The sequence below is a fragment of the Scatophagus argus genome, chromosome 10 (assembly GCF_020382885.2).
Source record: "Scatophagus argus isolate fScaArg1 chromosome 10, fScaArg1.pri, whole genome shotgun sequence".
In the NCBI taxonomy this organism is placed as follows: Eukaryota; Metazoa; Chordata; class Actinopteri; family Scatophagidae; genus Scatophagus; species Scatophagus argus.
The window spans coordinates 1,520,545-1,534,034 of record NC_058502.1 but is presented as its reverse complement, the minus strand read 5'-3'; the positions used below and the strand labels follow the sequence as shown (position 1 = coordinate 1,534,034).

The 13,490-nt window shown below is 49.2% G+C and overlaps 1 protein-coding gene across 4 annotated transcripts in view; it reads right to left on the bottom strand.

Moving 5' to 3' along the window:
* arfgef3 (ARFGEF family member 3) overlaps positions 1-13,490 on the bottom strand; it is a 33,438-nt gene that overhangs the window by 13,728 nt on the left and 6,220 nt on the right. For 3 of the 4 annotated variants that reach the window (XM_046401861.1, XM_046401862.1, XM_046401863.1), the window contains exons 6-21: positions 10,331-10,447; positions 9,810-9,855; positions 8,581-8,665; positions 7,868-7,972; positions 7,610-7,734; positions 6,762-7,009; positions 6,422-6,534; positions 6,080-6,212; positions 5,333-5,937; positions 4,789-5,141; positions 3,055-3,221; positions 2,810-2,975; positions 2,514-2,621; positions 1,561-1,776; positions 660-770; positions 62-212 (exon numbers count right to left, since the gene is read on the bottom strand). In XM_046401861.1, coding sequence (XP_046257817.1) covers positions 62-212; positions 660-770; positions 1,561-1,776; positions 2,514-2,621; positions 2,810-2,975; positions 3,055-3,221; positions 4,789-5,141; positions 5,333-5,937; positions 6,080-6,212; positions 6,422-6,534; positions 6,762-7,009; positions 7,610-7,734; positions 7,868-7,972; positions 8,581-8,665; positions 9,810-9,855; positions 10,331-10,447 — 2,849 coding nt within the window. The remainder of the gene's footprint in view (positions 1-61; positions 213-659; positions 771-1,560; positions 1,777-2,513; positions 2,622-2,809; positions 2,976-3,054; positions 3,222-4,788; positions 5,142-5,332; positions 5,938-6,079; positions 6,213-6,421; positions 6,535-6,761; positions 7,010-7,609; positions 7,735-7,867; positions 7,973-8,580; positions 8,666-9,809; positions 9,856-10,330; positions 10,448-13,490) is intronic. The other variant, XM_046401864.1, reaches the window with a different exon arrangement.

Here is a 13,490-nt window from a genome sequence, read left to right as displayed (position 1 = left end):
TCACCGTAACCTTTTTTAATTCCCATGACATGACTGATGGAAAAAAAAAGTTTGTCTGCACCTGAAGACATGCGGCCAGCAGTCGCGGTTGTGGCTGCCCATCTCCAGTCCGACGTTCAGGATGGCGTCCATACACAACACGTGAGCCGTGTGGAGGCGAACTCCCTGAGGACGACCGATCTGCTCGAGACGCTGCTCGACACGCTGCTTCACTGGACACACACACGTGAAACATCATGTTCAGCAGGGGACGACAGACGCTTAAGGGTCACAAACAGCAACACACACGCTTTACACCACTGCATCAGCCTTTAAAGTCACACACACACACACACATTAAATAACAGCTTGGCTTGTAATGAGCACCAACAAAAATGACTGATGCATATCACTAAAAATCTCAATATTAGTTAAAAACATTCAGGAAGAGTTTGCTGACATGGTTGTAGTTCCCCTCAGTGGTCACTAGATGTCACTAAAGGTCCATTTCTTTTTTCCACTTGGAGTCTCTGCACGTATTCACAGTGTCAGCGTAATTCTGTTTAACTAAAGATGCTGTTATTTCAAATTGTCTTTTTCCTCAGCTGTAAAAGATGAGTCAGATGTGTTTGTTTTTAGCTGCTCAGGGTTCCATTAAACACAGCGTGTGCTCTCAGTACCTTGTGTGATGGCGTCTCCCATCTCCCCCACCTCCTTCTCCTCCTTCTCCTCCTGCACGCAGGAGGCCGCAGCCATCTGTGCTAAAGCTGAGGCGCAGTTGGCAGCCACACCTGACGGCCACACGCACACACACACACACACACACACACACAAGCACGCAGTGTGGAGATGAGCTGCTGAGTTTCATTCGTTCTCTCATCCTGAACACATCATGAGGCTACATTAACGAGGCATTTCACAGATTTATACACACTGTGTGTTCTGTGTGTTTACACTGACAGTGAAAAACTGTCCGATCCCTCCACACACTCACCGTCCTCTCCCCTCAGCTGAACGCCATGTGTTCATTCATATTCATTAGTGCTTCTTGGCTTCATGTGTTTTTTTTTCCAGTAACTGTTAGTAACTCAGGTTACTAACAGGCGAAGATAACAGAAAAGTGTATTTCCCCTGATATTCTCTCTAAACTCTGCAGCTAACAGCTGTTATGAAAGCCTTCACGTCTTAATGCAGTTCCTTCAAAGCCAATTAAATGTTCCAGTCTGTGTAATAAAATGTGATGGTCAGTGTTGTCAGATGCAGCACTGAGGTCCAACAGTACGAGTGCAGAGACGAGACCCTCGTCCTTTGTGACTGACCGCTGCCGTCTCTCTGAGCTCTAAAACCACACTGAAGTCCTCAAACAAACATTACTATGTGGAAAGTCCCGTAGCTGACTGGGAAGAGAAAGGGAAGCGTAGATCATCTGAAACCTCTGAAACCTCCCTTTAATTTAGACCTGAAAGCGTTCGGGCTCTGAGCCTGACCTTCGACCTCTTTGTGAGGTGAAGGAGAACAGAAGATTCTCTGCAGAGATGAGTGATTCGTATCATTTCTCTTATGAACACGTGTTGCACCCACCCAAGGCGCAGCTGAGCGCGGCAGCTTTGCGTAAGCCGTCTAGACTCAGACAGATGGTGTCCCTCTCCCTCTGGCTCTGCTCTTTGACCCCCTCCGCTCCCAGGATGAAGGCCAGGCCCTTGGAGCTGCCCGCCATGCGGCCCGTCAGCGGCGTGGACAGCACGTCGATCAGGTTCTTCCACACGCCGGTGAGGATGAAGCGTGCGAACGCAGCTCCTGAAAAACACACAGGAGTGAGGCTGCAACAGGATGCTTCAGGTCACTCGTTTTTCCAGCCCGGATGTTCATTAAAACTTTAAGAGCAGAGCAGAACCCTTTCAGTCGGTTACAGACTCCTTACTCAGCAGGAGGCTACAGAAAGCGATGATGCTGATGAGTCCAACTGTCTTATTTAATCTAGCTGTCATTAGGGGTGAGTCAGCAGGCCAATCTTCTGTCCTCCAGGGGGAGGTGGACTCATGTCCTCCGTCTCCTGCTCTGAGCCTTTCCTCTTTCTTCCTCCTCTTCTTGAGGGAACACTTATTACTCTGGATTTTTTCACCAATTTGTTCTGTCAAAGTGATGCTGATTTGATTGGATGGACTCCCCTCAACATTCTGATAGAACATAAATTTAGACAAAGTGAGAAAATTACCACATCAAACATTTTATAACAGCAGTAAATTATTTTTCTAATTTTGAATTTGCGTCCTCAGGTTGGGTTTGGGCTCCACGCTCACAGCCTTCACTTGTGGGTTGATTTGTTTGCTAAACACCTCAGAATGCAGCCTGTGTTTCACCTCCAGGCCTCCAGCCGCTGGAGCTTTTCCAGCCGATTAGCACAGCAGGCAGCAGTTCAGCTGCAGGCTGAGTGAACCCTGCAGTGTTCAGGAGGGCTCCGAGGAGAAACCCTCCACATGACTCCCAAAATACAGTTTGGACCTGCAACAAAACACCACCGCAGACTGACTGACCTGCCGTCATGGTGTCACTGCTGGCCTTGTCACAGCTGAACGGCGACCGGCTGGATGCCCTCCTGATCAGCTGACCGCCGATGGCACTGCTGCCCAGCCCGTCGATATCTGAGAGGACGGAAGGAAACGAATGAGGAGATAAGTCATCGAGTCGTCTGTGATGGTAACCAGCTGGGAATTTGCCCTTTACAGATTCTGTTAAGTCGAAACACACACTCACAGTCAGGTTCCCAGGTGTGTTAGTGACAAGTCTGCCAATCAAACGTCCGTATGCCTGTGTATGTGTGTGTGTGTACCTGTCAGCATGGTGATGAGTGGCAGTGTGTGGTCCTCTGGGGAGCCCCAGTACCCGGCCTCGGCCAGCAGGTTGCGCTCCAACACCTGGTGGTAGAGCTCCTCGATCCAGGCCTGGGACAGAACGACGAGGACGCCGCTGCTCTGGATCAGACGCACAAACTCCTTCTGCAAAAACACACACACGACACGTCAACTGGGGTGCGTTTTACAACTGAGGCTGTGGGCGAAGCGGCGCTCGGCTCACCAGGCTGAGGACGGGCGCGAGCGCTCGCCGTCTGTAGTAGTCGCAGCAGCAAAGTTTGAGGTTGAGCAGCAGAGCGTAGTACGACACCAGGTAGAGGCCGTCAGCGTTCATCAGAGCCTGGCAGCTCAGGGTGTCACCTGTCTCGAAGCCTGGAGAGTGGATCCCACCTGGACAGAGAGGGGACCGAATGGGTCAAACATTCACATCATGAAAACACACGAGACGTCCTCACACAGAGACGGAACGACTGCGTTATCAGCTCTTCTGCCAGAGTTGTGCTGACGTGTGGACACTCAGCTCACTGAGGGAGTCACTGAACATGAAAGCTCGGCTGACAGGAAGTCCAGGTGCTTCGGTCTGTACTGTTTTTCTACCTTTACGTTGACCCTCGTGTACGTCAGCTGTTCAAACCAATTCGTTCATGGAGGAGAAGAAAAACTGTGTGATCCTGTAAGTCATTATAATCAATATAACTGAGATACAAATCAGAATCAGAAAAACTTTTATTGCCAGGTAGGTTCCACCGACGAGGAATTTGTTTTGGCATCTGGTGCAGCAGACATACACAAGAAAAGAGAATAAAAACGATAAATAGTGAAATGCAAAAAGTCTGTACATAGTATACATCTGTATATACAACGGTGATATACAGATATATAAATATTATTTTAAGTTTCTCTTTATAACGACTTACAGGATCGCCATTTTTCGTCACACTGTTAGAAACGGGCTTCAGGGGAATAAAAATATGATGAAGAAAAAGAAAAGACTGAGTGATGTCTGAGCTGGCTGATTCAGGGCCGAGGACAGGAAGAGGAGGAAGAGGAGGAGGAGGAGGAGGAGGAGGAGGAGGAGGAGAGGAGTCTGGCAATAACAAACAGTGACAGCGATGCCATGAACCTGAAGTGATTTGATCTGAGAGAGCGAGTGAACAGAGAGAGAGAGAAGGAAATCAAAAGGGCCTCGAGTTGGGTGGTGTTGGTGGGGGGGCAGCAGAGGGAGGACAGAGGAGAGAGAGATGAATCAGCGATCAGTGACTCAGATCAGTGCAAAGGGAGGCGGTGAGACATGGAGAGACAGACAGGTGTAGAGAGGACAGGAAACGAGGTGAAGGTGAGTGGAGATTATAATCTGAGCTCCAATCACAAAGTCTCTGCGGGGTTTTCAGCCACATTCAGTTCAGTTCACCGCAGACTTTAATTTGATTTGTGATTTCACTCTGCTGCTGCCCGAACTCCCAGCAGGCTTCCTGTTTGTACTGAGGGATTGTGGGTCGCGTCCCAGAGGCAGAAACGTGTCCAATAAAGCAATGAAGTGAGTACGGACTGCAGTACGGTGACTTTTATACTCTTCAAACTGCTTGTGCAAACAAGCTGATGAGTTTTTCATGGTGATGCTGATACTGAATACTGAAATCATGTTACCATCTGCAGTGACGTGCTGCTTCAGGTTGAATTATTGTTATTTAATGAACCAGAATAAACACACTGAGCGACGCTGTAGCTGTCAGAACGTGTGGTACTTAAATGACAGCAGGTCCAACATGTTCTGCTTGATTGTTTACCTGCACCACATCAGGTTTACTTCAGCTGCACCAAACCTTTCCCGAAGGCGGAGCTGCTGCAGACTCACTCTACCCTCAGCAAATACCCTGTGTTTACTGAGCTAACACACACACGCACACACACACTTCCTACTGTGTCAACACGTCATGTCACCCACTCCCTCCCTCACCAGCCTGCAGTCCGGAGCAGAAGGTGGAGGAGAAGTTCTGAAGCGATAGGTCCACGTCGGCAGCGGTGGCCAACCCCAGCAGCCGGGGCAGCAGTGTTGCGAGCGCCTGGACGAACAGCCTGGCGCTCTGCTGGTCGGCCTCCTGGTTGCGGAGCAGCTTGAGGGACAGGGCGGCGGTGCGCAGGGAGCGGTGGCCCGGGTAGTCACGGGGAGTGTGCTGCTCCTCGTCAGCCAGGGAGACGTTGTCCGAGCCGATGTCGGAGACGTCGGAGCGGCCCGAGTCCTTCTCAGCAGCCATGGAGAACTGGTCATACGAGTCCAGCTCTGTCCGGGACAAGTCCTGCTCCTCCATACTGATGGAGAGACGGGGAGAGCAGGAACATCATTTTCATGCTGCTGCTTTCATAGGGTTTCAAAGCAGTTTGATTCATTTATTTATTTGTTAGTAATGTGTTGGTAATGATATCATTAAAGTTGTGGATACTTCCACTGGGTGGCGCCAAAAACAGAAATTTAAAATTAAATTGAACACACACACTCGTACCTGAAGTTGCTCTCGCTGTATCGTGACCCTCCTCCGTAATGCGACCTGGTCCTGGACTCCACAGACAGGAAGTTGGTGATGTCGGGGTAGACGAGGGCGTGACTTCGCTGCACCACATCCGGAGGAACCACACCTCCTCTCTCTCCCCCTCCCACTTCTACACCACCTCCTGCCACTCTTTGTTTCTCTCCTCTTCCCTCCGCCTGCCTTGCACCTCCTGCCTCCTCCTGCTGGATCCCCTGGGTCGCCTCGAGACCTGGATCACGTTTGGTCCCCTCCAGGCCACCACAGGAAGAGGGCGAGGGAAGGCGAGCGTCCTCCCCACACTCCTCAGGAGTGGTGTGCCCCAGGCCGAGCTCCCCCAACTCCAGATCCAGTGTGGTTTGGCCCGTCTCCGTGGTGATGCTGATGCTGATGTCAGGGCTGCGCTCGGTGGCCCCGGCGGTGGCCATGTTGGAGGAAGAAGAGCTGTGGTCGTAGGGAGCCTGCTCAGAGGACAGGACGTGTCTCTGCCACCTGAAGTCAGCCTCGTTGATCTCCATGGACTCACGCGTCGACTCGGTCCCATCTTTCAGATCGTCCAGTCGTCTGAGGAGAAGCCGAGCCTGAGAACCACAAAGATTCTGAGAAATCCAAATGTTCTGTCTGTGACAACTCCTACAACTTCCTGTTTTTATGTCTACATGCGGTACTGAATCACTGCAGTACTCGTCTTCATGACTGCGGCATCCTGTCTCAGTTCTGTACCTGCTCGGGTTGGATGCCGCGGCCCTGCGACAGCTCATCCAGGGCCCCGAGGAGCGCGCAGGCGCAGGACACCGAGGAGTAACACGCCTCGATGCCTCCCTTCATGCAGGCCTCCGTCATCCCATCCATCACTCTGCAGGGAAGCAGAGGCACCCAAACACCCGTTAGATCTGAACTACTTCCAGCAACATGTTATTCTGGTTAGTCATTGAACACAACACAATGTTCCTCAGTCAAATTCAGCTCCTGAATGCATCAGTTGAGCGTGAAAAGCAACACAGGAACTGCTAAAACGCAGCAGACAAGTCAAATAAGGAACCGAGAGAGAAAAGTAAAACGAACAGTTTCAGCAGGTCCAGGTGGGACTTCCTCTTTGAGAAGGAGCGCTTCCTGGTTTCAGGCTCCACCACACACGGACCGGCCAGGTCGTACAGCCGCTGGGGACTGCCCAGAATCTAACACACACACACACACACACACACACACACACACACAGTCATCATGTTACATCAAAAGTCACACCTCAACAAATCCTTTGTGTTTGTGATGAATTGCTAACATATAATTTAGTTTAGAGGTTGAAAGGAAATCGATCTCTGCCTGAGGGCAAGAAATCTATCTGAAAAGTTTTAATTTGCTTTGGGAAAAGGCCAGTAATGCTGCCTCCTCCTCCTCCTCTCACCTCCTTCATGATGCGGATGGCCTCAGTGCGGTGCTGAGGAGGCGGGTACAGCAGGATTCGATGATAGAGCGACTGCAGCACCGGCTTCATCGACTCCACGCAGCTCACCAGACGCACAAGCTCCGCGGCGATGTAGCACACAGTCCGCACTACCGGGGCAATCCTGGCGGGGGCGCTAGAGGAGCAGCCGGACCCCCTGCCTTGGTCTGATACACCTCCACCAGAGGAGTCCACCTCGTGGCTGAGTCCTAGCAGAGGAAAACAAAGCGGGATGCTTCACATCTCATCATCTGTAGCTTCTAAGAAAAAAGTTTCCACCATTTTGAAGAAGACGCCATCAAGCTGACTGCTGGCAGAAAGTGAAATCGTGAAATGTGGTCTTTGTTTCCGAGCTGAGGATTCCTGGAACAACTGACGACAAAGAATTACTGTTATGTCTGAGCCAAAAAATTGTACTTGAACTCACTACAGAGACGACAGCCAACAGCCAACTGGTGTTTACCTTCTGTGCCTGTGTGAGAGGAAATAACACTCCGTACCAGCAGGGGGCAGCAGTCCGTATCTACAAACCTTAATAATGATTCAGTTGCTTCATTTTACTCACTTGGGGTTCTCTTCACGCTTTCTGATTCGCTTAGCTGAACGGCCAATCAAAGTGATTTTTCCTACCAAAAGGTTCTGCTGCTGATTCAACATACTCAGTTGGGTGAATTGCTGCAGACAAAGTGCGACTAGCGCAAAAACGTGGGCCTCTGACGCTTACCGGCGCCCCCCAGCTGCAACACTCGTTTCACTTTAGTTGTTTCAAGTTTACAGTTTGGGACTGAAGGAAAAGTGTCAAACGTTACCTAGACTGAGTCTGTCTGAGAGACGGTCTCGCTCTGGCGCCCCCATGTAGCCGTGGTGGGAAGTGATGGTTTTGTCGTTTACAGGATTTCCCATGATCGCCACCAGGGCTGGACACAGCTGCTTCCTGTAGGAGGAATACCACTGTTTGACTGCAAATATGAAGACATTAATATACAGGAAATTACAGGTGAGTTGCAGCTGTTCCTGAAAGGTGTTCTGCTGCTCTGTTTTGGCGGCAGAAGCGTTCCCGGTCTTACCACACGAGGTCGGTGAAACCTCTGGACAGGTGCATTGTGGGTGGACAGCTGCTGAGCATGGACAGGATGCACTCCAGGTAGAGGAGCTGCAGGAGCTGATTACCACTGAAATGTATAAAGACACAACAACAAACTATGAGTTAGAGAACCTCTGGAAACAGCTGCTGTTTGTTCAGAAAGTCCGTCAGGAGATTTTTGATGGAGTTTTCATCTAAAAAGCAGGTGAAACTAGTCGCTCTTTAACCCTAAAATAACACAGGATGAATCAGGACAAGCTCCTAATCCACAAGGCCGATACGCATGTCTGGTCTCATCTGAAAGGTAAGAAAAAACTCAAACAATCTCTTCGTCCAGTCAGAGGAATCAAAAGATTTAACTCTTACTGCCCACCAGATGGCGATGGAAGCTAGCTGCACTGAGCGCGCTCTGTGGTTGCTGCTACGCACAGGCTCGAAACATGAGCGACTGAAATCTGCCGCTTTGTTTGTTTCAGTTTGAAACATAACTGGTGATGCTGATGAAGCAGAACTTGAGCCGATCAAACCACAGAGTTTGGAACACAGCTGTTTTCAGAAAGGCTTTTTGTCTCTTTCTTAGCGGAGATCCACGAGGTGACAGCAAAGCCTGATGACCGAGACAAACCTCAGGCCGAACGATCGGCTAAAACATCACAGCAACAAAAGACAGCAGGTGAAGACAAGCTGCAGTGTCACCTGTCCACCGACTCCAGCTTCTCACAGAAAACCGTCAGGACTGTCACCACGTCTTCACACAGAGCCTGGCTGGTGGGAGAAATATCTGCACGCGCACACACACACACACACACACACACACACACACACACACACACACACACACACACACACAGAGATTACAAACTCATTACAATCTGCTCTCTCATCTCTCCATTTAAATGTAATAATTGAAAGAAATCAATACCTTCTCTGTGAACCTGAGGCATCCATCTAAACGTGTGTGTGTGTGTGCATGTGTGTGTTACTGTACATTGTCATAAAGAAGCTCTCTCACTACCTCCATGAGGTTACTGTGGCACACTGACGAAGCTGCCACCAAAGTGAAGATCTTGTTCTTATCTCTTTGTGGTGGCAATTTCAGAAACATCCCGACCTTACCGGATGCCTTGAGGGGATTTCTAGCCAGGAGTGCACTCATCTGCACTTTACTGTGCAGTTATGAGGTACTTGTACTTTCCATTTTATTGGCTACTTTTATTTGATAACATCGGTTGCAGACTAGAGCCAACGTAGCCGCTCGACGAGATTGTTGGTTACTATCATAACTCCAGATTCTATGAGGCAGAGGCAGGGCTCTCTGTAGAACAACGTCAGCTCTCTCTGTGCTGTGTGAGCTTCAGGTAGGCGCACAGAGACTGTAAGACTGTAAGTTCTATTGGCTGAATATGCGTTTGAGCTCATGCACCCACTTCAGATGCTAACAATTTTAGCTTAGCTGCTACAGTGAAGATTTCAGCTTAAAAAAGGGTGTAAATAACATCTTCTTCAACTCAAATCAGTTTGGGATCTGTGGAGACTTGGGTCTCACCAGATGGCTGTGTAGCTGCAGAAATGTTTTGTGGACGGAGAAACTTTGAAGTGTTCCTTTAAGTAAAAGACCTGAGCGCTGTTACACCCAATGGCCACTTTATTAGGGACACGCGTACAACCTGAATGTGGTGCAGTGCAACTACTCTGCCATGAAGCCGACTTGTCTGACGCCACGATAAGTTTTTGTTGCCTCTGAGCTGTTGATGCGTTCAGTGTTTCCTCACTGAGGTCACAGTGAACAACAAACAGACTGAACTTCATAAAGGCAGAACGCATAGCAGAAGGCTAGCGGACTGTAGCGGTGCAGGCACATGATGACATGCGGGATGATAAACAGCCCTGCAGCAGAGGAGGAGCGCTCAGGAGGCGGAGGTTACCTCTTCTGTGGAGCGGCGGTGCAGTCACCTCGTCTCCATCTGCTCCCTGTGGAGGAGAGCACAGCAGGAGGTGTGTTTACTGTCAGCGTGTCTCTGTGTGCGTTCCCGTTGCAGTACTCGTCTGTTGTGTGCGCGCTGCAGTTTTCATGTACTTTTCTATGAAACACGCTACATGCTGACAACAAACAAACTCTACAGACTTCCTCACATTCAGCTTCTTTTGTTATCTCATGACTCTCTATGTGCCGACGTGCAACAATTTGGTGTATAATCTTTTATTTCATTTCCCATTTGTGCAGCTACTCCATTTATTTATTTACATTTTTTTATCCATTTCAAACTTTATTCAGTATGATTTTCAGCCACACAGGCCACGATTCTGTTGTGAATACTGGAACGTCCCAGGCTCCCTGAACTATTCATCCTGTGCTGTGCAGCATTTGATACTGAGTATGAGGCTTGTGTGTGTGCGTGCGTGTGTGTGACGACTGTACTGTGTGTGTTTTGCACGAGGGCGTGACCTCCTGTCTGTGTCGCAGCTGTAGTGTCAGGTCTCCCAGGATCTGGCTCAGCGTGGCTCTGACCGCCGTGTTGATGCTGCGCTGGTGACAACTGGACATGTAGGTCTCGATACACACCTGACCACCCACACACACACACACACACACACACACACACGATTACGTCTGTCAGCGTGTGATCTTTCTTGCGCTGAGTCACAACAAAGCGCTGACGCACAGCCCCAAGACGGCATCACAGACAGACACCAAACTGTCAGGGAGGGTCATGAGAGTTTTCCATGGCGTCACAGGTTACCATGGAGATCAGACTGAGGAGAGGGGGGAGGCAGGGGGATGTACTGTCATGGTACATCCTCTGGCCACACCCACACACGCACACACACACATCAGTCTGCTTCGTTCATCCCAACAGGATCTCTTGTTAACCAGAACTTCCAGCAGCTTTTCTGATTAATTTCAACGCAATTTGTGATTTGTTTCTTATGAATGTTTACCTCTGGAACAGTGACGACTGTGGCAACTCGTCATGTGACCCACACCTGTCCATCACCTGTCCATCACACCCATGAGGGCTCATTCCAAGCTGTTTTTGACATGTTTCTGACATTTTCAGCAATGTTTAACACCTGAAATTAGATTTTATGTTTGGTTATTTTGGTGTCTAGGTGAGGGCTGATAATGTGACAGTGAGCTGAGCCTCGCAGCAGTCACACACACCACACAAGCTCCAAAAATATCATTTTTATAAATTCGAGTTTGAAAGGTTTAAACAAAGATCTGAATTGATTTCCTGGCATTTGAATTGCTGGAGCTTGTTTGGATCGACACTAAGCCAGGAAGAAAGAAAAAGACAGACGCTGCTCCACTCGGGTCAGGTTTCAAGATCCATTTTCTATACCCGCTTTATCCGTCAAGGTCACAGCGGGGCTGCAGCTTATCCCGGCTGACGGAGGGCGACAGGCGGACACACCCTGGACCGCTCGCCAGTCAGTCGCAGGGCTGACACACAAAGACAGACTTAGCTGTGAGATCTTGGAAATAAAGCTGGGATTGTTTACATGTGTGACATCCTGCTGAGTCCAGGAGGCACCGTCCAGCCCCACAGAGGGTTTCAGGGAGGCCAGAACACTTCGAGTCAGGATTTATTTCACTAATCAGCAAAGATCGGTTACAACAGGCCACACGTCGAGCTCTACACAAAGACCCTCGCTGTGAATCACACAAAGATTTAAGTCTTAAAGGCGTGTTCGCCACCTGTGCCTGATCAATAACACGTCCCACTGCAGTCCGAGCTGTCCATTCTGAACCCATCGCATCACTGTTTGCTTTAATGGCTGCAGTTTAGTCTGCAGTTTTATGAATGCGACTGAGGCTTTAGTCTTTACATTTTAAGTCAACAAAATGAGAGATTACGTAACCGGTCAACTAATCAATTAGTCGATTGAAAGAAAATCAGTTTTAATAATCGAGTAACTGCAGGATATGGAGCCTGAACAGTGACAAGTTTAGCACTGAAAGGCGTGACGATGGCGTGAAAGGTAAAGTATTCTGCTGCAGTGTTTGTACAGGACGCTGCTGATAATGGAGGGCTGCTGACAGCCTCCCCGCTCGCTTTGAGTGATGACCCAACACAAACAGAAACACACGCGGCAGATGGTCGGCCCCGCGGCACGAGGTCCATTAACACAACATGTCGAGCGGGTTTTTATGAGCTGCTAATGGACGTCACCAATCAGCTGGGTGCAGAGGCCGCTGCTGAGGACGCCGCCGCAGACAAACGCTGTGCCTGTGGGTTCAGGTCTGGACTGGCTCCTGTTTTCAGCTCCTGCAGGTCCCCGTGTGGCCTTGCTGTTTGCTCATAATACTTTCTGTAATGCAGTTTCTCCCCAGCAGAGACAAACACGCCTCAGTTGTGTTGTCGTTTTGAGAAAACGGTGGAGAAGATTATGCTTCAAAGTGATTTTGGAGGTGCTCTGATACCTTTTGCTTTGGACTCGGGTGTAAACGTCGTGAATCAAAGCTACAGCTGCAGTGTTTCTCAGTGGAGAAACAGTTTTACAGTATTCCTGTAAAACTCTGAAACTCCTCTGAAAATCTTCTGAAATCACCTGAACGGAAGCACCGAGGAAAATCACCTCAGGATCGACTGGCTGCTGAGTCCACGCGTAGGCCGAACTCATCTAGAACTCTAGAAAGTTAAAAGCCAAATGAGCCATGTGAGGTGTGGAATAAGCCCCGATTGGCTGCAGTTTTCTTAACTTTTACCTGATGATAAAATCAATTTGAGGCATCACGTGTTTTATTGACTGGACCGTCCCAGACTCCACCGACCGCTCGCATCGTCCCCTCTTACAAAACCACAGTAAACCCTCAGCAAAGTGAGCAGCGCGGCCTGTTTTCCAGTGTGAAGCGTTGCTCCGTCCCTGCGCACCCGAAGGCCTCATCTCACGCTGTAACCTCATCAATTATTCAGAGAGCTGAAATTAGCGCGCACACACACACACACACACATAAACAAACACGCACACACGACAAAGGTCTCCTTTTGGAAGAAAGTTCCAGGGTTCGCTGGTAGCCAAAAATCGTGTTTATGTGACAATTTATCAGGTTTATCAACACTGAAATAAGTTTGTAAAATGATTCACTGCTAGTCAGGGCTGCTCTGACTGACCGGCCACCAGCTGATCCGTTCTGGTCCGTCCTAACTGGATCGATGGTCTAAAGAGGCTCTGTTACTGGCTCTGTTGTTGCTGAAGGTGAACTCAGAATGTAAAGACTATTAGTTTGAATAAATATTGATTATCTAACACTGTCTGACAAAGTACATCATTCACTGAGATACAAACTAGACCCTGTGCCAGACGTGTGTGTGTGTAACGTCAGCACCACCACTGGAAGGGCATCCTACAGTCATTAATCAATGACTACTGGCAAGAATCTGTCGACAGGATACAAATCGATCGTTTTCATAGGCCTGTACAGTCGGTGTTTACACTGCCGTGTGTGTGCTTACTGCTTCCTGTTCCAGCTACTGCCATCTAGTGGTCGGAGGTTTAAACACAACAACACAAAAGGCCGAGATTCTCTGCATGTGAGCTGTTAACTGGAACCAGTTTTAATATTCTGACTCACACAGTCACATGTGTGACGTAAACCAGCA